Genomic DNA, 25,573 nt, shown 5'->3' with positions numbered 1-25,573 from the left:
TTCACAATTGATAAACTTATTCTTCATTTAAAAAAATAGCTATACATAATTAGAATTGGCACCTGAATCTAACTTCAGGAACACTGAAAATGAAAGAATTGAATTGAATTAAATTATAGTAAAAATTCATCCTAAATTTGTCATCATCATCAAAATTAATAATCCCTTAGCAATTTCCTAACTTGTTCGAGTGTAACAAAGAGAACAACAGTAAAAGGGCCTTGTCTTGAAATTGTAGGAATAAACCTTTGTAAAGTGCCATAACCCCTTCAGCTCTCACTGTCCTCGTCGCATAGTCAATTGCACCATTATACGGTGCCGCTTTCCCTGCCTCCACTTTCATATTCATAACCCTAGTTTTTATCACATCCACCGGCTTCGACGCCACCGCCGCTACAAACCCCGCCGAAAAGCTGGCCGTCACGTGTGCATCACTCCCTTCTCCAAAATCGCATCCTTGATCTGATCGTACGACGCTACTTGTGAAGCTGTTACAATCATTGTACGGTTAATCGTCAATGAAGAACCTCGCCACAAGCTGGTGATTCCTTCCTGCTTTGACATTCGTGTAATGGCGTCAATAACGCTGTTATTGTTACGGCGTTGAGCTAGAGGGAGGCGTCCGTCTGCTTGCATTCTAACCATAGCTACGTCGGCAGGGTTTCCCACAGCAGCACCGATTCCTCCGGCGATTAGTCCGGCGGTGATTTTACTAACAAGAGGCATGTTACTTGTGTCGGGATTAGTCCACTTCTGTTTGAGTACATCGTAAAGTCCCATACGAGTGGTGGAGTAAAGAGTTTGACGGAGAACAGTAGCGGAAACGCCGGAGAACAATGCAGCCACACCTTCGGTTTGGAAAATGCGGATGCCGACGGAGACAGGACCCACACGTGGCGGTGGAGAAGGAACATGAATGGCAGCAGAAGCGGTGGAGCTGAAAGCAAAAGCAGGGCGGAGATTGGGGATTTGATGGTGTGGTTTAATTAAATTTTCGCCTTGGAGTTGCATACGCACCTTAATTAGATCCAAAGGATGAGTAGAGCAGCCAGCAACGATTGAAGCAACTCCGCCTTCAACAAAACTTTTAGCACCCATGATTCCGTATCAATCAAGGTACGTAGTCTTTGTTTAAATTACTGTCACTAATAATAGTTTTGATCTTTAATATAAAAAGTCAAGAAACCGAACTAGGAATATGGTACTGAAAATTATTAAGTTAGAAAATAATAGAATGAATTAGAAGGAAGGAGAGAATATGAGGATATATTGTGAAGGAGATTTCAGGTGTCAATTGAGTCGTAGTAATTTTGATACGCGGTTGGTGGGTGGGTCCATGTTTTTGAGTGGGGATGCCCTGAAAGACTACGAGGCAGGCAGTGACTCGTTCTTTTAGAGCAAATTAAGCTCTTCACATTTTACATAATTCACATTTTAGTCTCTTCTGTGTGGCCTCTCACTTTTGCTCCGTTAATATTTTAATCTCCCATCTATTTTTAGTGTTAGTCAATGAAATCAAAGGACATATGGATAAAATAATTATAAAAAATAAAAGACGATATCGTTGAGAAAAACAAAAATAAAGGGCTATATAATTCGATCTTCAAATAAGAGAGATTAAACTGTGAATTATATCAAATGTGAGAGGTTTTATAGTAATTTGCTCTTCTTTTTAGTAGTTGGCTTTCCTATTCGACTTTGACGCTACTTCTTCACCCTTATTTCTTCGTGATAGGAACATTTAAAAGTTTCTTTTATCATTTGATTACTCATATTTTATTAAATTTCTTATTTTGTAAATGTAGTAAAATAATCTGAATTTAAAACTATGAATTTATATGGTTTTTCAATCAGGATGAGTTTTTTTTTTTTAATATAAAAAAATAGCAAATACTCTCTTGGATTATACGAATTGTCCACTTTTTTCACTATCACATGGTTTAAAAAACACAATCAATCTACTAATCCTTATTTAATATAGTCATTAATTTCTGTTTTCTAAACTATATATATTAACTTATTAGTAGATTATGAATACAATGGACCATCTAATATTTAATATAATTAATAAAATTTCAAGGAACCAACTTCATTTCATGTCGGATAATTAAAAATCTATTATTTAATAATTTATAAAATTTAATATATATATCATATAAATATTAATTATTAAAGAGATTTTTTAAAGAATATATATATATATATATATATATATATATATATATATATATATATATATATATATATATATATATATATATATATATATATATATATATATATATATATATATATGTGTGTGTGTGTGTGTGTGTGTGTGTGTGTGTGTATGCGCGCGCGCATGCGCGAGAAAAATTAAAATAGTTTTATGCAACACTAATTTTATTATATATTACATATAAATTAAGTTATTATACTTTCTAAATATTATATCTTGATAATCATTTTTTGATAAATGTCAAATTAATATTTTTTTGAACTGAATATAACATTATTATTTTTATCAAAAAATGATTATCAAGATACAATATTTAGAATTGAAATGACTTAAAATATATTTTATAATTTTTTATAATTTTATAAACAAATTTAATAAATTAATAATTCTAATAACTAATAAATTTTTAGTTCACCCATGTATATTAATTATTAGAGAATTGAATATAAAAGGAATATAAGATTTTTGTTTTTTAAAGATTGCTATTTATTAAAAATTGACAAAATTTTTAGATAAAAGAAATAGAAAAAATTGACAATTCTGTTGAGATTAAGGAAGTAATTAGCAAAAAAAAAAAATATTTGAATTTTTTTATTCTCTTCAATCATTAGCTATAAAATGATAGTATAAGATGTGAAGTATTAATATGACAAGAGAATATTCCATAAAAAAAATATGACAAGAGAATATAAAATAAAAATAAAAATGAATGATCTTAAATAACGTGCATATAAAATCTGCCAATTAGAAAGAGACGTATGATATTATATTTTATTAGATTTCGAAATTGGATTTTATAATATGGTATATTGTTGGTGTATTGACATTATAGAAATTAACAAATTAATACTCTTTCCATTACATTTATAAAGTCTCATTGTTATTTTTCACACATATTAAGAAGATAAAAGACATATATTTTTCTTATTTTACTTTTATTAATTGTACTTCGAAATTATATAGTATATTATTAATTACCTTGCAAGTGTGTTTAATTATTAAGATAATTAAGGGATAAAAAAGAAAGTTTAAGCTAAAAAGGTATAATGAGACTTTTTAAGTGGGACAAAAAAAATAACAAAAGAACTTCCTAAATGAGATAGAGAGAGTAGCTATTTTTTTTTTATTTAATAATTTAGGGAGGGAAAAGCGTTTGTGGGAGGAATTGAACCCACGACCTAGTAGTTTATTACTCAGCGTTTATACCATTTGAGCTAAAGCTCATTAGTATTAGGACATCCACTGTGAGCGGTTAATACAAGTATATTAGACTTTATTACTAGACGGTTCAATAGTGACCTTTTTTTTTTTTTTAAGGTTAGATTTATCTTTTTAATTATATGTGGATCCTATATTAATACAACTTTTAGAATCTAATTATTGTACAAGAGAGTCTAATGAATAAAAGATCTAATAAAATAATGATGTATGGATGACCTTAGGCTTTATCGATTAATTCATCATTCTCTATGGGGAGGCTGATAGCATGTTTCATTAATTTTAAATCGTATGTATTATTTAGATTTTTTTTTTAATTTAGGGAAATAAAAGTCTTTATATCAATGTTGGATTAAAAAAAATTTGTACATCAACTAAAGAGAATCTCAACCCCTGAAAAATCTGAATGTATTAACCTAAATTCTGTATCTGAAATTTTGACAGGTATAATTTAACTCACGTACAGAAGAAAATTTCAACTTATCTCATAGGAAAAATAAATAACCCAACCAATGGCTAAACACATTTCTCGCAGCACCACTAATTTTTACTAATAACAACTTAATCCAATTTGCCAATTACCCTTTTTTTAAACTTCACAACTCTTCCCTCTTTCCCTTATATTTCTCTTTTATACACATTCATCCATTTTCATACATTCTCTCTCTTGCAAAAATAAAAGACTTATCAAAATAAGAACCCTCCGTGCCATATTGATCATCGGCGAACCATTTTCGCCTTTGAAAAATGTGTTGCTAACAACAACCCGGAGGAGTTAGTGGCAAAACAAAAAGCATTTTTTGATCTGGGTCTTAAAATCAAGAAATGGAGGTGCAGAGGTTAAGGCAGTTAATGTTACTTTGGTCTAGAATCAAAACTACCCGTGTTGCCCTTGTGGGTGGAAATCACACCGCTGCCAGATTCTGTACTCGCTAAATCATTTTCCTCTGCCCCTTTTCCCATTTCTTCCTTGTCATTATTAATTAGTTTGCTATCTGTAGAATTTTCAATCTCTTACAGTTGTATTTTCTTTTCATTTCATAGCTAGACAGCATCACTTAGTTAGCTTTACAAGCATGGCTGTCCAACTCATACAAGGGTTGATGCAATACAAATACCCTAAGAAGTTTAAATCCTTGCCTTTGCATTATTCAAATGGCTTTAGTATTCATAATAACACTTACTTGGTTATCAAGCTACCTCATTCTAGGCTTTTGAGGCTTCTTGCTCGTTCGATTGTTTTGTCGTTGATATTTGTTACGTTCACCATGTTCAGCAATAACATTTTTGGTGATTCTTCCCCATTTTCTCTAGTATCGCCGCCCTCTATTCTTGAGCATGATTCTTTGGGCTCCAATTCGAATATCGATCTTGACCTCTTGCCTTTGCTTTTTCGTGACCTGATCACGAATGAAGGCCTTATCAAGACGGGTGATAAAGCTGTTTTCGTAACGAATGGTAATGGAAATAACGATGATCATTCTATTTATAGTTCTAAACAGATTCTAAAAGAGAATTATGACGTGGATTTGGTCACTGCCTTCGATTTGGATCAACAAAAGGGAATTACTGATGAATCTTTCGACTTTGCTCTCACTTATAGCTTCCATGCTGCACAAGGATTTATCGACAGAGTACTCAAAGTCGGCGGGATTGCTGTTGTTCAACTGGGTGATGATCCTTCTTTCCTATTCAATAAGCCATCTAATTACAAAATAGTCTATCTCAGGAGATTCCAGTCAACAATCATGGCAATGAGGAAAACAGGACATGCTAATGCTAATTTGAGCACAAAAAGGAAGCTACTCAGTTACAGGACAGAGGAAAGAAGGGCGGCATTAAACAACCTCGAAGACGTGCTCCTTGAACCACCACGGTCAGCTTCAAGAAAATCAAGGACATACTTGAAAAAGACTAAATATCTGCCAGATTTGACGGGTGATTCACTTGAAAGCTATCCACGTCGCGTGTTCATCGACGTTGGATTGCCAGAAAGAGAAGGAGGAAGTGGGACAGGATGGTTTGAGAAGCATTATCCGACAAGGAATCTTGATTTCGAGATGTACAAGATTGAGACAGTGACGGAGGTTTCATCAGGGAAAGAGGTGCCGCAAGTAGAAGAGATAGGAATGTCTGGTTGGTTAAGAAAGAATGTGAAGGAAGAAGAGTATGTAGTGATGAAAGCAGAGGCGGAAGTGGTGGAAGAGATGATCGAAAGCAAGTCAATACGATTGGTTGATGAGTTATTCATGGATTGCAAGCCAAGAGGACATAATAATGGAGGCAGACGAGCTTATTGGGAATGCTTGGCTTTGTATGGAAGGTTAAGAGATGAAGGTATTGCAGTCCATCAATGGTGGGGTTGAAAATTTATAGAAAAGGGTACAGAGAGACAGAAATCCTTTTATATTTTTGTTTTGAAATTTCTTTCATTCATATCATTTTACCATCTTTTTTTATTTACATATAAGTTTATTATGGAATGTGATTAACTAACTAAATAATACATATTCATTATTTTTTGGAGATCAAAGTGATGATCATATTCTAGTTTTGGAGGGTTGAGAGAGAGAAAATTAAAAAGAAATGGAATTGAGTGTTTCTTGATGATCATCAATGGAAAGCTGTTTTCATCTTTTTCCCTACATGTGTTATTATTGAAGATTAACTTACATTCATATGTGCAGGTTCTAGTATATATTCAAGCTAATCCCCTTCCTTTTTGTTGCTTTCTGTATCGAGATTTGGTAGATTTCTTACCCTTGTAATGTCATATTCCAATTACGATTCAGTTAACGCGTATTTTGGAAGAAAAGTTTTGATTTTTCATTGATAATGTGACTAGATATGTAAGTGAGCCTAGCAACTTGACTTATGCTAAGTTCGAACTTGAATGTATGTATTATATGAGATTGAGCTCAAGCTAGAATGGACTTAAATTTTGAGAAAATTACACCAAATCACCCAAAATCTCAAATGTTTATGTTAGTAACCCAGCTTTTTATTTTTAGCAAAAATCTCTCAATTTTCTGAAAAAGTTTTCATGTCTACCTTTTATCATTTTTCTTCCTATTTTATCCTCATGTTCTATTTTCTTAATGTGTCTCCGTTACACATAATCATTTCCCCCTATTTTCTATATACTACTGTAATATTGTGACAACATCCCGTGTTACTTTGTCCATAATTTTACTAATAAGTTTTTATGCATCAACAGTGAATATTTGAAACTTGTTCAACGGTCACGATTTTTTCTTGCTCGCTCAAAGACTTCATTATCCTGAAGGCGTGTTGAACTTCAGCTTAATATTGAAAAGCATAAAGCTGCTTGGCTTTTATTTGTTTGAGGAAAAAAGCTACCAAGCTTAGTACACATAGAAAAATACTAATAGAAACATATATAAATATTAATTTATTTTAATGGCTTATTTATTAATATAAAAATACAACATTTATTTACCTAGTTTTCAATCTTTTTTAATTTTTCTTTACAATATTAATAAAAATATATGTAAAAATTAATTATTTAATTTTGAACAAAAATTAAAATATTTAATGTAAATTAAATGTCAACTTAAAATAATTTTTTTTATAAATTGTTATAAATTTAAAATTAATCTGATCTAATCAAATTAATATTTTTAATAGTTCAAAAGTAAATTTCTAAAGTAACAAATCAACTAATAATAAATTAAAAGTAAACTTGTTAAATTTTTCCGCAATGGTCAGTACGTGAACTTAAAATAAACTCAATATGGACCTAATATAAATTCAATATAAATTTAATATCAACTCAATATAAACTAATCTAAAATAAACTTTTCGTAAATTGATTATAAATCTAATTTAAAAAGTATTTTAAATAATTGATAAATTTCTATTTTTATTTCGACCATATGCTAATTTGAAGTGCAATATATATGAACTTCAAGTAAACTTTCATAAAAAATATGAATCATTTTTTTTATTTTTTGGACATATATAAGCATGTTATTCTATTGTATGAATCTTAATTGACATTTTATATCGAGAGAGATTTTAAATTTAGATATATAAATTGAATACCTCTTTTAAATAAAATATATTTGACAGGCTATAAAATCAAAAATTGACCCGATGTGAACCTGATATGAACCTATATCAACTGAACTAATTTAATTCAATTTTTAATAAAATTTGTCTTACTGTTTTTTGCAATCTTAACTAACATTTTATATAGAGAGAATTTTGAAATTTAGTGTAATATACAAATTGAATATATATTTTATGTGAAATATATTTGACAATCTATAAAATTAAAAATCAACCTGATGTGAACCTGATGTGAACCTATATTAACTGAACTTTCTTAATTTAATTTTTAATAAAATTTATCTTATTGCTCTTTACAATTTTAAATGACATTTTATGTATAGAGAATTTTGAAATTTAGTGTAATATACAAATTGAATTTTTTTTAAGTGCACTATATTTGATAGTATATAAAACCGAAAATTAACCTGATGTTATCCTGACGTGATATATCAACTAAACTATCTCAATTCATTTTTTTTATAAAATTTGTCTTACTGTTCTTTACAGTCTTAACGGACATTTTATATAGATAAAATTTTGAAATTTAGTGCAATACAAATTGAATCTCTCTTTTAAGTGATAGTCTATAAAACCAAAAATCAACCAGATGTGAACCTGATATGAACCTATAGCAACTGAACTATCTTAATTTATTTTTTAATAAAATTCGTCTTGCTGCTCTTTACGATTTTAAATGACTTTTATATAAAGAGAATGTTGACATTTAATGTAATCACAAATTAAATCTCTTTTAAATAAAATATATTTGGCAGTCTATAAAAATAAAAATCAACCTGATATGAACCGGATGTGAACCTATTTCAACTGAACTACTCTAATTAAAATATTGCTGAAACAACAAATCCTTTTTAATGTTAATTTCATGTGGCAATAAAATTGAAAAACCCAGATTAAACTAAATGAAACATCGCCATTATAAAGCTGTTTAAAGTAAATCTCCTAATCATCAACTCTTGCAAATAGATAATTTAAAAATATATAGAAAATCATCTATTACATGACCTACACTATCCATAAAACAAAGAAAAACGAGAGAAGAAGAAAAGTAATTGAAAATCATGATAATATCCAGATCCATAAAACAAGCAAAAAAGAGCCATCGCGATTCACGATGTTTGAAACTTCCACCTTTGTCGAGATCTAAAGAATTACATGCTTAAATGTAGTATTTTAAGATTTTTTAAATAATTTAGGAGAGAAATTCAAAATAAATTGTATCAATGGCGGTAACGACAACAACGGCGGTAACGACAACAACAGCGGTTGAAGCAGCGGTGACGACGACAACGATCTTCGCTGAAGCAACGGCGGGAACGATATTGGTATCGGCAGAAGCAGCGTCGACCATGATCAATGCCAGAAAACTCAACGCGACGGTGGAATGACGTTTGCAACAAAAGTGATGGAAGGCTCTGTTGAAGTTTATTAGTGAGGGTACAAGTGTCTTATTTTTTGTAAAGATTCCTTATATTGGGGTATTGAGGTAGATACGTAAACTTTTAAGAAAAATTGAGGGATTGTTGCATATTTAATTTTTCTGAGGTATAAATGTTAATAGACTCTTATTTTGAGTGATTTGTGTAGAAAGCCCTTAAATTTTCGACGCATGACATTCAAGCTACTCGATCCTGGCTTGAATAAATTTGAATGTAATGAAAAATAAAAATAAATATTTATAAGATTATCATATGTGATGCATTTAGCCATAGTTTCTTTTTTAGATTTTGCCTCTTTTTCTTTTTCTTTTTTTATAATTGGGGAGGGGGGGCGCTTGTGGGAAGAATCGAACCCACGACCTAGCAGTTTGCTGCCTAACGCTTATACCATTTGAGCTACAACTCATTGGTTTGTTATTGTAACAAAAAAAAAGTAACCTTTGTATATATAAAACAATTAAAACGATGTATACTTAAATGTAAAAATATAAAGTCAATATAATAAAATAATTAAACTATTATTTTATATGTTATAGTAAGATTTATTTGTGCTCACGAGCGACTTCATAAGGGTAATATATTTGTTTGGACTCGCGATCTCACGAATCTCTGATATTCAAACTTAGTTTGAAATTAAAATCGAGTAGTTTGAGCTCGAGCTTAATTTCGAATAATTTCAAATTTTATTCAAAGCGATCTTAAATAACTCAGCGAGTAACCCGACTAAGTGATTATCCTCTCTTTAAATTATTGCTCTACCTTAAAAACAAAAAAACTCTCTCAACTTAAAACCCTAGCCGCATATCTTCAAGGGAGGTGATTTTGGCCATTTTTTGGTCTAAAATCACCTCCCTCACTCTCAAATCTCTTCTATTGTAGTGTTTGCTTTCAATAATTTTAGATTTTAATTTTATTTTGTGCTTCTTCTCTTCCTTTATGGAGTTTTTGTCTTCCTTTGTGGAGTTATTTTTACCCTTTGTGGATTTTCTTATTTCCTTCATGGAAATTATCTTGGGGTGTAGATCTAAAGTATTATCAATAGAATTTTTATTTCTATTATTCTATCAATCGGACTCATACAAAGACCAAAGAGTCGATTTGTGGTTTAAAATAATCACCGAGTGGAGCGGGCGGATCGCCGAGTTGCACATCCAAAGAGCTCCGTCAACGCGTTTGAAGAATTTAGATATAAATTTCTGCTATTTTACTGATGTCCTACTCTCTATGTACTTCTTGAATGTATTGTTTAGCTTACATTTAGATCAAGTTGTACGTTTATTTACCTATTAATGAAATATTATTATTATTATCAAAAAAAAAAAAAAGTAACCCGACTAAGTGTCACATATGTGCAATGAGAAATTTGTGACTATTCCTCTTTTTATTCAAACAGGTTCAGATTAAAAATAAGAGCAAAAAAAATCTACACATTTGCTTAATTAAAATATATTACTAATTAGCACATTAATTTCTTTCCATAAAACACAACAACAAGACTTTTCTTGTTTATTACAACAATCCAACAAACATAACTTTGCAAAACACAAGAAATTAAGAAGTACACAAATCTAATTGCATAGCTCCCGGCCAATTCCCACGCGAGAATTAGGTACATCAAACACAATTCTAAGATTCTGTTGCTGCAGATTTGCTATAACATTCAGCACTGAGTTCACATTATTTGGCGCTGCACCCATAGCCAAGCAAGCTACCGATCCAGAGCTGCTATGTATCAAGCTGTTCTCCATCGGCAACACCAAATTTAAGCCTGTGAATTGTAGCGTTATCGCCGGAGCCACCGCTTCATTTGTTGCCGCAAAACAGGTATCGAATGCCCCCAGTGATGAAATTGGACCCGCCACTTGCTTTCGGAACTCATCTCGAATTGCAGTGTAAACGGGTTGCACGAATCGGGTAATGACTGTGCCCGAGTCGATTACGGTGCCGGCCCCTGTATTCGGGTCAAAGGCTAGAAGTTCGGGTGCAATAGGTACTCGGACCCGGCCTACGCTAATTCCGGTTAGATTCACAAAATACAGCGATGGACGATGCGGGTTTTTTAAAAGTGGAGTGTACTTGATATTTTTGGGTTGGCCTGCTAACCCGAGTTTGAGTGAACCCGAAAAGTAATACGATTTGAAACTGGGTAAACAATACGAAAACACACCCGAATAAAGTGATCCGGTTTGAGACAGCAATGACAAGGGTCCACGGCCTAAACCCAATAACCCTTGGGGAGGGACCGACCCTCCCGATACAGAGTTAATGCATCCAAATACAAAATTGGGTACCACATCACTGACCAGTCTTAAAGAATCTTGTACAAGAGAAGCTGAAAACGACGAATCTCCACCGTAGGATTGGTTAAAAACGCAATTCGATGAGCCAGTAGCGGGGCAAGAGAATCCACGAACCTGAGTACATTGGGCCATGGAGCAATCCAACGACCCGTATGTGGAAGAGGAATTAGTAGCAAAAGTGGAGCTGGAGCATCCGGAGCAACCCGAACAAGGTACCCAAGAAGCATCATTACTAGTGTCTAAGACCATAAACATAAACTGACCAGGGGTACCCAATTTAACCCTAACGACATAGTTGCCAATATTTAGAACCTGCTGGCCAGGGGCGACAGGGACAGCGGTGGTCATTTGGGCAGCTAGGGTTGACAAATAGGTTAGCCTGGCCGGGTCTTTTGAAGCCATGGTTATGAGGGTGGTGAGCCATGAGTCTTGTTTTGGTGGTATAAAAGGAGAGCATTTGCTATAGATGGGAATTATGGAAAGATCTGAATCATCTGGGGTAGAAGAAGCACATGGGCCAAGAGCTTTTGTGGTTGAGATCACTAAAAATGCGAAAAACAGCCATTTTAGTACAATCATGGAGCTCATTGCTTGGACTCTAAATTTGGAAAAGAAGATAAGGTGAAGAAGATTACAGTACTGTGGTGTGTGTGCATGCATGGTAAATGAGACACTTTTATATTGACATGAAGGGTGTTAAATTACCTAAATACACTTCTAATTATTGGCGTATAATGATGGATATATTACTCCAATAATACTAGCAGTATAATGCAAGCTAGATAGGTCAAGACATGCAAATTATTTTTATTGCTTATAATAAGGGTTTTTTTATTCATCAGCGGAATCATAATTTTTTTCCAGCTCGGAATTAATGTTTAATTCACCCGTAACTTTTTGACAGTTTAGGTATAACCCCCATTTAGGTCCAGTTTTATTGCAAATTTACTCCTATTTTTCTAAAAAATTACCTCTATTTTTTCAAAAAAAAAATCAATCTTACACGGAACCGGAGTATACCCTAATCTTAAAATAGTTCCGCCTATGATCCTTACATATATAATTTAATGGAAAGGATATTGCAATTCGATCTGAGAGTTTCAAGTTTGATTTACCTTCCCATATTTATAATAAAAAATAGGAGCGTAAACTAAATTATTCGTGAACTATTAGAAGTCGAAGTGATCCGAAAAATATTCAAAAAATTAGATGTTAATCAAATCAAATACAAACTCGAATTATTTGAGTCAATTTTCTAGTCGAGTTCGAACATAAAACACTGTTAAAAGTTAAAACACATACATACAAACTTGGGACTATATTTCAGCTGGAAAAAGAAAATTGTAGAAGAACAAAGTGGGTATGGGTGGAACTATTCTTAGGTTAAAGTAGACTCCAGCTCCGGTTGGGATCAAAAGAATTTAAAAAATAAAAATATTTTTTAAAAAAGAATATAAGTAACTTTGTGATAAATTTAGATAGAAGCTAAGCCTAAACTTTCGAAAAATCATAAGTGAAAAGTTAAGTTCGAACTGGGAAAAAAATCTTAATTACACCACTGAAAGTAGGCGTTCATCACAATGCAGCAATTATTCTGTTCTGTCTAATTATATATCCGACCACAATATTCTAATAAGAATCAATGAAGGATCCCGAAGACAAGGGTGGTCATATCATAGCCGCTGTATTGATAAAATTAACACCCTTAATTGCGTCACTGTCATTGATAAATTCAATTTTGACCTTCTTATTTATGGAAACATTGTTGAAATATAAGCTCGTGAATGAAGCTATCTAGTTGCAGAATGCAAATCAGATAAATTCTAAAAATATTTTGTTCTTACATGGGTCCACCAAATGCTGTCAGTCACGGGCATTAACACAGACTTTCCCATGACGTACTTTTTGGTTCATTTGAAGGTTGCTTCCTTTACAGTTTCATCCAAATCTAATTAAAATCTTCTAAATCCCTTACCTCAAATGGTATAAAACTTGTTTGGTTTGCCTGTTATTGTTTTAAACTGTTTTGAACTGTTAGATGAAAATTTAATAATGTATTGTTTAATCAGCTATTAATTAATCTCCCTAACTTCAAATATATGGCTAAAAGCCACCGACTCTTTTCATGTAGGTTGAAAGGTGACTGCAGTCAAGAATGTTGAAAATCATAATCTTAAAAGAAACAAGTAGGAATGTGCAATCAGTTTTTGGTTTAATTTTATAATGAATTTTCATAAACTAATCCGTTTTTAAAAATGAAATAAACGCTGAACTAAATTAGAAGGTAAAAAATTAATTTGATTCGGTTCAACTTTTGATAGTATCGAAATGTAAAAATAATTCTTCGTTCTTTAATTTTTTTTAAGAAAAAGATAGAAAAAATAAAGAATCTAATAAAAATTGATAAGAATTTGACATTTTTTTATAGAAAATCATATTATATATTGATGTTCTTTTTCTAAAATTAGAAACGGGATAATATCAAAAGTTTAAAAAATAAATATAATAAAACATCAAACCGATTTTTTTTTATTTTAAATGGTTCAAAAAAATTATTAGTTCAGTGCAGTGCACACCACTAGAAACAAGGCAATAGCGCACAATTGATTGACCGTGGTTCAAATCTAACGTCATAAAGACGAAATTGAATTATTATTATTTATTTTTTTATCTGAAGATAGATTATATTATGATAAATATTTAAGTACATCGTAAATTAACTGGTACAAAATATTTTTAAAATGAACTCAATTAATAATTGATTTAACTTGAATCGAAGCGAAATAGGAAAGTTAAATTCAAAAATATAATTTACAGGTGCAAAATGCAGAGAATACAAAAGTTTGTTTCATTTTTGACTTGATTCATTCTAAATATACTTTAATGAATTATTCTTTAAAATAAATAAATAAATAAATATACATACAGATAAAAAAATTGTAGTTTTCGGATAAAAAATTGAAAACCATCATCCCCTTCCCTCATGTTCATTTGAATATGATAGGTCATGTTCACTAATTTACACCATTCATTTTATGATGGTATAGATTAATTAGGCTTAATCACCAGAAAAAACTCTCACCTTTTAGCCCCTTTTTAAATGCACCCTGACGTTGCAATTTTGTCAGTTGCACCCTAATTGACACCTTTGGTTTTCAATTCCACCCTCAAGTACTAAATTGATCTCTTCTTTATTTAGAAAAAGTTAAAATAAGTCATCCATTTTTAACTTTTTGTGTGAAAAGGAGTTCAAACGGGTACTTTATAAGGGGTTTTATGAATTTTTCCCTATTGAAAAAGAGTCCAATTTGATTTTGAGGGTGAAATTGAAATCCAAATGTGCAAATTAGGGTGCAACTGACAAAATTGCAACGTCATGGTGCAACTGAAAAGGGGATAAAAGGTGGGGGTATTTTTGGTGATTAAGCCGATTAATTATTACACCATTCATTTTGTAATAAATGGTGTAAATTTAATGAACATGACCTCTCATGTTCAAATGAACATGAGAGAATCCTAATCCTTAAAAATCAAGTTGTGGCAGATTTGAAAGAGTGTGGCTCAGTGGCTGGGAAGTTTTGGAGAGATATACTAAAGAGAGAGAAAGTCATAATTTAATTGTTGATCTTGATATTCAATACTTGAACCATAAATATATTAGCTTACCATTTGATAGTTTGAAAAACCCTGATTGATAACTGTATTTGCAGCTCTCTAATTTTATAATAGTTTTTTCAATTTGTTGAAGAACCGTTCATTTATGTAATTCTTATTAGAGAAATTCATGCCCCTAAAGTTTGGGGTATGGATCAAGTAAGCGCTCAACGTTCGGAAAGTTTCACCCATGCCCCCCAACGTTTGTAAAAATGGACAATCAGGCCCCTCGGTTTAACGTCGTTTCATTACTTCTAAGACTCCGTTAATGTGATCATACGTGGCAAAGATAAAATGATCATTATACCCTAAGATTTGGACCTGAGATCAAATGAGCCCTTAATTTTTGAAAAAGGCTCACTTATGCCCCAACGTTTGAAAAGGTTCACTTATATCCCTAAAGTTTGAAAAGTGAACGGTTAGACCCCCAGTTTAACACCGTCTGATTACTTTCAAGACTCCGTTAGTGTGATCCTAAGTGGCTAATTTTTACCGTCAAATTTTCTCTACGGTGACGGTCTTTCTCTCAGCAACAATAGTCCGTCGTTGCAAAACATTTTATTACAAGACCGAACTAAACCGATAGACTATCCTTCTCCAACAATCGAATAAGAAATTCTCTTCATTAATTGACATCTTGTTTGATGAAACTTGCAATGCCAGAGACAGAGAAAAAAAAATGTTTAGTGAGGTAGAAGGAGGTAGTGCATGAAATGGAACACCAAATAAAAAGGAATACAATTTTTATTCTTTTAGTTAATTTTTTATATAATTGTTGTGTTTCTAATTTTTGGAGAAATGTAATTGTCGAATCGAAATACATGAAGAAGATGAATAAACTGATTTTTTTTATAATTTACGTTTCATTATTAATTATATTTAATGGGAAAAGGGTCATTTATACTCTTATGGTTTGTCTACAGGATCAAATGAGCTCTTAACGTCAAAAAAGGTTCAAATATGTCCCTAACGTCTTACAAAGTGAACAATTAGGCCCCTATTTTAACTTATAAATGAAACGTTGGGGGTCTGGTTGTCAACATCGGAGGATCTGAATGTTCATTTTTTAAGACGTTAGATGCATATTTGAACCTTTATAGACGTTAAGGGGTCACTTGATCCTTAAGTCGAACCATAAGGGCATAAATGACCCTTTTCCCATATTTAATAGTCTTCAATGATAGCGGACAATTATTACCAATTAAATGTTCGACGTCGGTTGTCTATGGTTCGATTAATGAAAAACACTAAAAATTAGCCACGGAGGATCACACTAGTAGAGTTTGGTAAGTCATGACACATTGTTAAATTAGGGGCCTAACTGTTCATTTTTTTTTCAAACGTTGAAGGCATAAATGAACCTTTTCAAACGTTAGGGGCATAAGTGAACCTTTTTCAAACGTTGAGGGCTCATTTGATCCCGGACCCAAACCTTAGAGGCATCAATGATCCTTTTATCTATACCACGTAGGATCACACTAATGGAGTGTTAGGAGCAATGAAATGGCATTAAACCAAGAGGCCTAATTATTTATTTTTGCAAACGTTGGGAGTATGGGTGAACCTTTCCGAACGTTGAAGGCTTACTTAATCCAGACCCTAAACCTTAGGGGCATGAATTACCCTTTTCCCTCCCTATTATTATGAACGAAAATTTTAGCATTTTGAAATTAAAAAAAAAATTGATCATAGTACAATTCACATGAAATCCGCTATGAATTCAAGGATCCTACTGTCTGATTAGTAGACTCACTTTAGGCAACATTGTCAGCTTCCTAAAAGCAGCACAACGTTGCCCATCTGTATTCCAGCAGTTTAAGAGGAAATTAGTCTTGGGATTCTTCATCTCAACAAAAATTCCTCATTATTTTAAGCAAATTACAAATTTCATGTGACGCTCATATGCAATTGCTTCACGCATTTGTCTCACTCTAAGCATATCACAACTTCGCCAGCAAGTTCGCCTATCCCCACTTGCATTACAATTTTTTGAATAGCAACATAAAACCTGTTCACCATCTCCATCGATGCAAGCAAGTTCAAATCATACACTTAAGCTCATTGTTTCGAAAACCCCAGACGTATACGCACCGTAAATAACACAATACAGTAATACACCCTTTGGTTCAACACAGTTCGCAAGATAGTTCCGACAAGTTACACCCCATAACAATATATTTTCAAGACAAAAAAATCCATTCCCAGAGTAAATAAATGAATATATTAATTAATGCAAGTGTACAACAACAATTAAGATACAGACATATGAGCAACAGAACAACAATTTCAACCTCAGGCATTCCTTACGCAGGCTTCTGTATACAATACAACACACTCCATATCTACAGCATGCTTTTGAATTCAATCGACCATCCCAGAAGCACATTGCATATACAGCATATGCTTTGATCTGAATTTAAGGAAGAAAAAAAAATAGTAAAAACTAAGTTACTACATAAGATATGTTGTGAAAGATAAAGCTACTATTATATGTAGCACATTCCATTTTCAGAGATGAGAAAAATATAAACTTGAAACATAAGACGAATTGGGTTTGAAGGTTGATGGAAATGCTAGTTTAACATAAAAACCATTACAGTTAGTTCTACATGTATTTATAAAAACATACAAGACAAACACAAAGCAATCAATAAGTTAGACGGTTCGTCCTTAAATGGTTCGCTTGTGCAGCAGTGTTTGAGGGATAGGTGATTAGAGCAGAACAACTTACTGCTGGGTGTCTTGTATAACCCTCCCAGTCACATCCGAAACCTAGAACATTAATCCCTGTTAAATGTGAAACAGAAACCTATCCTAGTACTTACACATGCAAATTTTACAGAACTGCTCATCTGAAAATGAAATTAATAATTCAGTTTTTGACAACTAAAGTGAAATATCTATCCCTTGTGCAAGAATTCATTTCTCTCCAGAAATCCCTATATTATACTTACAAATTTCTCCATTTTCTTAAGCTTTCATATAACAGGAATCCCTTCATTCACAACTTTTCCAAGGTTAACCATTTTGACTGTTTTTTGGTTTTCCAAATATTTTCTATCTGTTCAGAGAGTTTCTTGAGTAATTTTGGAGAAAAAAATAATCTTATAATGGATGGCGTAACACGCCATAAGTTACAAGGGGTGAGCAAAACTTCGGTTAAACCAAATTAACCAGACTTACCGAACTATTTCGGTTAAGTTTGTTTAAAAGTATTAATTAATTTGGTTAATTTATCAGTTCGGTTAATAATTTTTTCAATAAAGTTACGGTTAAGGGTTTTAAAACTTCTGTTAACTGAATTAATCAAAATTTTATATTTTTATCGGTTTAACCAAATTAACCGACTAATTCAATCGGTTCAATTTTACATTTTTAAGATTTTGGAAAATTCAGTTAAACCGTTTCCGGTTAAAACTACGAATTCGATCGGTTTGGATAAAGAGAGATTTGATTTTGGTTAAATCAGTTGGTTCCTAACTGATCCAACCCTTTACTCAGTCCCAATGACGGAGTTAGGGGGCATGAGCGGGCCTCCCCCTATAATGCATATTGCTATTTGGCCTTCTGATATAGTAATTCCGACTCCATCACTGCTCAGTCCTGATGTTACCTGTTGCGTACTGTTAGGGTCCCTTGTATCTGGGAGGAATATTTTCATCAATCTATTTTACCAAGAAATCTCATTAAAACAAACCAATATCAAGTTAACTGAATGGTTTTTCATACTGTACTGCAGCTCAAATAAGTGACAGCCCAATATTTACTTTTAGTTGCAAAACAATTTTTAGAGGCATATATATTCTGGAAATAGTTCGTTAGTTATCTAAGCAACTAGTCAACCTCAATAATGCAAAAGCATATTGCCAAACGGATTAACTAAAATTTGATAAATCTATTGCAAATCAGAAATATGAACAAAAATATTAAAAACATCATCACAACTGCAAAGCTTTATAAAAGAATAGCAACAAAAAAAAAGATGGATAAATGAGTGTTTGATGGTGCAGATTGAGCACGTTTAAGCATACCTCTTTTAAGTTGATGCTGAAGCATCCTTGCCCTTGACAATAATGACCGGACATTGTGCATGGTTGGTGCAATAGTTGCTTACACTTCCCAGAAACATTCTGTAAAAGTGATGTATTTCATCATAGTTAGCAACTGAAGAAAACAATTCAGGTGTCAATCGTTCTTTATCTCCAATTAATAACATCACATGGATAACATAAAAACTTTAGCTGCCAAAAGTACATCAAACGTCAAAGGATGAAAATCGACAATAATAGGCCAAGAAATTTGAAACCATCCAAAGTAACACAGACTTAGCCACTTAGGACATAAAACAAACACAGAGCCCAAAAACAATCTGATGTAACACAACATTAAAGGTTAAGACAATATTGTAGGCTTGTAACATGTACCTTGCCACCTCTTTTTGGTGCTAAATATGAAATTAAATTTTAAGTTCTATGGCTAGTACACTTGTTTGCAATGAGATAGGTATTCCTCCTAATTGGCTTGCTTAAATGAAATTAATCTTATATTGAAATAGCCAAAACACTTGATCAATACGATGATGATGCAAATTGTTGCACCCAAATAATATCTAATAGAAATATAAACAAGAATTTTAGACTAAAATGGATGAATATGTCAAACTCAGCATACCTTAATTTTTTTTTTATCTAGTATTTTATTCTGTGCAACCAAATTAAACAGCAAGAGAACCAAATCAATGCAAGGAACATAATTTCAAATATGAGGATTTCTGAAATTAAAAAAATGGAAAGAAAATAAATAATTTTATAGAACATTTTAAAGGTGGAAAGAGATATAAAAAAAACATTGTAAAGAAACAAACTAGTAAAGAAGACTTTTAGACAGAGTAAGCACAAATGGAAAACTTCACAAGTTGCAAAAACAATTCTATTACTAGAAAGCATGCAAGAAAGCTACACAATGAAAACAGACAGTCCTCTAAAACATTGAAACTACCCAATATTGATTTAATTCCAACTCCACTTCCAACCTTGTAGCCATTATTTGGACTAAGATGGGAAACACATGATAAAGGAATCACATTTTTATGAAAACATCCAAGTGAACGAAGTTCATCAACTTTAGATAAAAGCAAAAGCAGATAGACTCAGAAACTAACAACTCCCATCACATCAAGAAGGATGCTTATTACACAAGGATACCAGTCATGGTTATATTAAATGACAATATAACATAACAGCATATATACTCTGCAAAAATATAAGTCAAATTTATCTTAAGGCATTTAGATTACCAAAGCAACTAAAACAATTCATCAAACTATTTCCACGACTTTCCAAGACTTAAAATGTTAGTTTAGGATACTTCACATGCAAGAAATAATTCAAAGGATTTTAACTATACACACTCAAGTTCATCATGTTTTCCGTTAAGTTTTATGTATATTTCCATGTTTGGAAAGTCTAAGAAAGGCAAGTATCAAATTCAAGTTACTTCCTCTGTCATGTAAAGATAGAAAAAATTACACTTTCACAAGAATTAAGGAGTTAGTTAATTATAATTAATTTATGATGACATTCCTAAATAGCCCTTTCAAATTTTTGAAGTAAATCGTTATAAATTAATGATTTATAAAAACCAAAGTCGCTACATATATATTGGCTACAATTTCAAATGCATAAAGGTTATACATTGAAATTAGAAATCAATTAATATTGATATAATAATACTCTAAGGATATTTTAATAATTTTATGTTTAAGATGGAAGGAGAGTATATCTTAACTTAAGTTCCAAACAAGGCATGTAGGCTCTCCAAATATGAGAATTACATATCCATATTTAAAACAAAAGTTAAGATTAACATAGAATGCAATACAGATGGCTTAAAATTTAATTTGCCTTTGGAAACTTCACAAATCAGCTGCTTACAAGTTACATGCACTATAAATTCACAAAAAAATTACAAATGAATTTGAAAAAAAAAAACTCTTATTCGAGCATAGTAAATTAGCATGTCAAAAATAAATAAACAAGATCTTAACAGTTATCAAATATTAGAGTGTTTATCCCATACATTGACCGTGTCATATCATATTTACAACAAGCCAATAAGCATTTGCGATATGAAATCTTTTAATTATTTAATATTTCCATCATTTAAAATTTCACATGGTTAACGCGGCGTTATCGGTTTGTTGCACAAATAACATGGCGCAACAGTCATGTTGTATAATTTTTTCAAATGTTAACAAAACTATGAAGATAAGATTTACCTTTTAATAGGGCCAAAATCACGACATCCCATAACAAGCAAATCGGCATCCGTATTCTCTACAACTTCACATATTTTCTCTTTCGGCTCCCCAATTACCACCTCTGTTTTAACATTCGCCTATAAAATTAAAATTTTATTATTATTGTTATCATTATTATTGTAACTATGATAATATCAATTAATTTATTAAACTCAACAATTATAAAATTTATAAAAACCTTAACATCTTTTTGGCGGCAAATGTCTAACGCATGATCTAAAACGGCTTTTGTAATGCGCTTCTGGTGCGTCTCGATCGCCGCAGTAATCGCAGGCACTTCTACATCAGCTGGATAATTAGATATAAAATCAGAAGTTTGAAAAAAAAAATCGAGTAATTTAAGTTTTAACTAAGGTAAGAAAAAAAACTTAACTAGGTCCACCGAAGGGGATAGCGCGAGGATTGAGACCAGCAGCAATGTTCGGTGGCGACTGAACGTGGAGGATGATGAAAGAACCACCGGAAGAGGTTTCAGTAGAGTCGGGAGCAGGAGATCGAAGCTTGAGATTGTCGAGCGCCCATCTCAAGGCGTACATGCACTCTTCGCTGCCGTCGACGGCCACGATCACGGTACCGAGGTTTGCAGTCATGATTGAGTAATTGATTCCTGAGTGAGCTCGGGTGTTGACTTCTGGATTATTCGAGATATAAGCGAGGTTTTAACTGACGGAACTGTACACCATCAAAAGCAAATTCCAGACCGGAAAACGAAGGGAAACTTAACAGCTTATCGAGCCCGCCGGGACTGGTTCTGCTTGAGGGCTGACTGTTTGAGCCCTTTGTTTTACCAAATTGTGGGCTGGGCGTGCCATTTTTAAGTTCTATGGCCTTCAATACCAGGCCCGTTTTGTTGTTAGTTGTTACATTGTTCTGTTTTTATTTTACTAAAAATAACTTAAACCGGTCAAAAAATATAATCACAAAAATGTTTATTTTGTATTTTCAGCGTTTTTATTTTGTATCCACAGTATTTTATTTGATACTTTTGTATTAAAAATGTATCTCCGATGTATTTAAAATTTAGGATGCATTTCTAAATATAAAAGCGCAAAAAGTATAAATATTTTTATTTTTAGATAAATATACAAAAAATGAGATTATAGGATATTTTTAAGATGAGTGTTTCTTTTTATAGGTTTCTTGGTTTTTTCTGTTTTTATTATATAAAAAGAAATCACATGAAATATTTTATAATTTCTCTTATCAATTTTTCATTTTTTATAAGTTATTGAATCTATTCACGTAATAATAGTTCATGGTCAATTGAATATTACCCAGGAAATTTAATAAAAATAGTAAATTTTACAAACCAATTTAAATTGTTTAGATGGCCTCTTATTTCATATTGTTCACCACGAGTCAAAATTTAATTAAATGAATAAAGTTAAATTTATTTACATAATGAATAGCAAAATGTTTAGTATGTTGTATATATTTTAAAATTTTAATGGATATTTCTAATATTTTAAAACCTGTTTAAAATATTGTTGAGGTTGGGTAATTTTGGTCTTCTACAGTGATATTTCACTTTGATAATATATACATATTCAACACTATTTTTTTGAAATTAATATAGAGGTTCATATTAGCTCAAAACCGTAGCAGTTACAATCATAAGACCCAGGCAACTCCGATAACCTGACATAGAACAAGACGCCTATGCTAACTTGATCACATATCGTCTCACAAATATGAAAAGATTAAATAGAGAATTGCATTAAAACTATATAAACCCTTTGATTTTTCAAGAAAACGCCAATAAAGAAGTTTGAATCATCGCAAAAAATCGTAAAACAACAAAATATGCAACCGACAACCAAACCACCACAAAAAATACTTGAACGAACCAAGAAACATACCAAGAACCAGGATTCATTAAGAATCGAAATAGGTAATCGGATGTAATGAATAAATCTTGATCGAATACATAAAAAACATAAAACATCAACTGAATGAACACACCATAACCAATTTTACACCGTAAAAACTGGATAAAACCGTAAAAAATGATCAAAACACACAAATTTTCATGAAGGAGCACTTTGTTAAAAAAAAACGACTGGATAGAAAAACACCAAATATAGCTTTCTTTCTCTAGGTTTTAGTGTCTGTCCTAAAAACAGAGCAGAAGGCATCACTTTCAACGCTATTTATTAGTATTATAGTTAAAATTTCAAGCGTTGTTCCTAAAGGCGAACTTTTGTACAGTGAAAATAAACTAAAAAAAATGGTGTGTGTTTCTCGAAAATTACTCTAATGGTAAATTAAATTGGATTCTTTTATAAGGAAGAAGGCAAATAATAACATTAATGCTGTGTTTAGTTTTTAGTATTTAAAATGATATTATTCTTTACTTGATGACTGAGGTCCTTCTTATTATTTAGTTATAGTCATCCTGTGAAGTAGTAGTAATTTGTTCATAAGTTACTCTGGTTTTCAACATGTTTCTCACTGTAAGTGGTATGATCCCATGTCATGAAAAATGAGAAATGGAACGACGAGTTAGGTGGTTTGTAAATCTAAAATTGCCCATCTAGCTTAGGGATCTCATAATAGAATATCAATATCAATTACTCCGACAAAAAAAAAGACATCACAATCATGTTATAAATTCATCACTTCCAATCCTAATTTAGTGATAAACTCACCATCCTGATTTAGAGTTAGAGATAAACTTATTGTTGTAAAGCATGCAAATGGACCGAGGGGTTTAATTTCTATGGACCTAATTGTTTATTATTTGACCAATTTTTTAAAAATTATACTTTAGCTTCATAATGAAGCAGACCGAACCTTCTAAATTTTACTACACGTCCAAAAAGATAAAACTTTTTATTGTTTGGTTTAGCTTGGAAGATTGCAAAATGAAGAAAAGCAAACGAATATGCGAAGTAGAGAAAAATTGCTTGTTTTACCTAGAATTGGGTAACATAACTTGTGGTGTAGGACCTGAAAATTCCATAGATGGATGGATTGGCCATAGCTTCTGAAAATAGAAAAAAAGAATGGCACACTTTTGAATAATGACCAACCTAACATTTCACCTAATTGATGAGATTAAAATTTTCTTGCTTTTTACATCTACAGATTGCATATTAAGTTACCCACTATATCATTCATGTTGAAGTTGTTGTTTTCCTTTTTTTGATTGATTTTCAACTCAAATTTGGATTAACAATCGATATAAATAGCAATGGAATCATAAAATAAACGAATAAAGATGAGAGATGAACACATGATAATTGAAAAAACAACACAACAAAATAATTAATAAATAAATAATATCAAAAAATTATAAAAATTAAGTGAAAATAATCATTTAATGGATAAAAAAGTAGTCGCTCACTACTTGCCTTGATAACGCATATGTGAAATGAAGACACGTTTAGATTGAAAAATCATAAATTTTATGGACTTTATTAAAATTCTGAATTTTAGTCCATTGAATGTGAAACTATGACTTTATATATATTATTTTTTAAATTGACATGAAATCTATAAATTCTTGAAAATATTTTTGAAATAATAAAATTTTAAAACAATTCATCATTCTTTAAAGGTTTAATCATTGAAAAATGATCTATCCTTTTGAATTTTTTTGTTTATGACTCAAACTTTTAAAATCGTCAATTTTAACACATTTTTTAATCTTCATTTTTAATTGAAATTATTTGTTTAAATTGGAGGAAAAAGGTTCAAATATGTCATTCATGTTTGGATTTTTTAATGGTAAAAAAGCAAATTGAATTAATATGAAGGACATATTTAATTTTTTTTCCATTATAATTTGAACAAATAGTTACAATTAAAATTTCAAATTTAAAAATTGGCTAAAATTAATGATTTTGAAAATTTGACCATAAGCGAAAAATTAAAAAAGTAGTGTATTTTTGGATGATGGCTTTCTTTAAAAATAACTGAGTTCAACTTTTTCGTATAGGAGGTGAAAATTTATATGAAAAAATTTATAGATAGCCACAATCTTTTATCCTATAAAATGATGAATTTTGGCAAATTCATAGAATGTGTAGAATTTAAAGATTTGATCATTTAAAATTTATCAATCCAAAAGATAAAATTGTTGTTGGAGTTTTTCTCACTAGACTAATATATATTGGGTGGTTATTCTATTATTTTCAGAAAGAGAAAAACATTTTCTTTTACTATATTTATTTGAATTAATATTATTTATTAGTTGAATCTATAATAAAACTAGGTATGTGACTATGTGTATTACTTGTAAACTTAATTTGTTTTATGGTTAATTGCAAAATAAATTATAAATTTTAATATAATTTATAATTACAACACAAAAATTAAACTTTGCTAATAT

General features: G+C 31.4%; 3 protein-coding genes and 1 pseudogene across 3 annotated transcripts; 1 reads left to right on the top strand and 3 right to left on the bottom strand.

The window, feature by feature from the left end:
- Nucleotides 1–7: 7 nt before the first annotated feature.
- LOC126682572 (mitochondrial uncoupling protein 5-like) lies at nt 8–1,711 on the bottom strand (annotated as a pseudogene).
- A 2,096-nt stretch (nt 1,712–3,807) lies between these two features.
- Nucleotides 3,808–5,969, top strand: LOC126682564 (uncharacterized). Its single transcript, XM_050378287.2, has one exon. It carries the CDS (start codon nt 4,513–4,515, stop codon nt 5,800–5,802), a length of 1,290 nt encoding a protein of 429 aa, XP_050234244.1. The 5' UTR covers nt 3,808–4,512; the 3' UTR covers nt 5,803–5,969.
- A 4,454-nt stretch (nt 5,970–10,423) lies between these two features.
- On the bottom strand, nt 10,424–11,979 carry LOC126665864 (aspartyl protease AED3). The gene has a single exon (XM_050358793.2). The coding sequence runs from the start codon at nt 11,925–11,927 to the stop codon at nt 10,536–10,538; it is 1,392 nt and encodes a 463-aa protein (XP_050214750.1). The 5' UTR covers nt 11,928–11,979; the 3' UTR covers nt 10,424–10,535.
- Nucleotides 11,980–17,119: 5,140 nt separating this feature from the next.
- On the bottom strand, nt 17,120–22,002 carry LOC126665742 (universal stress protein PHOS34). The gene is made up of 5 exons (XM_050358634.2): nt 21,614–22,002; nt 21,419–21,528; nt 21,199–21,317; nt 18,953–19,051; nt 17,120–17,331 (listed from the first exon to the last, which is right to left on the bottom strand). Exons 1-4 carry the CDS (start codon nt 21,828–21,830, stop codon nt 18,958–18,960), a joined length of 540 nt encoding a protein of 179 aa, XP_050214591.1. The 5' UTR covers nt 21,831–22,002; the 3' UTR covers nt 17,120–17,331; nt 18,953–18,957.
- Nucleotides 22,003–25,573: the final 3,571 nt, after the last annotated feature.

Source organism: Mercurialis annua, linkage group LG1-X (assembly GCF_937616625.2).
Source record: "Mercurialis annua linkage group LG1-X, ddMerAnnu1.2, whole genome shotgun sequence".
In the NCBI taxonomy this organism is placed as follows: Eukaryota; Viridiplantae; Streptophyta; class Magnoliopsida; order Malpighiales; family Euphorbiaceae; genus Mercurialis; species Mercurialis annua.
Note: the sequence above shows the minus strand (reverse complement) of the source record. Positions and strands in the feature narration are given on the sequence as shown.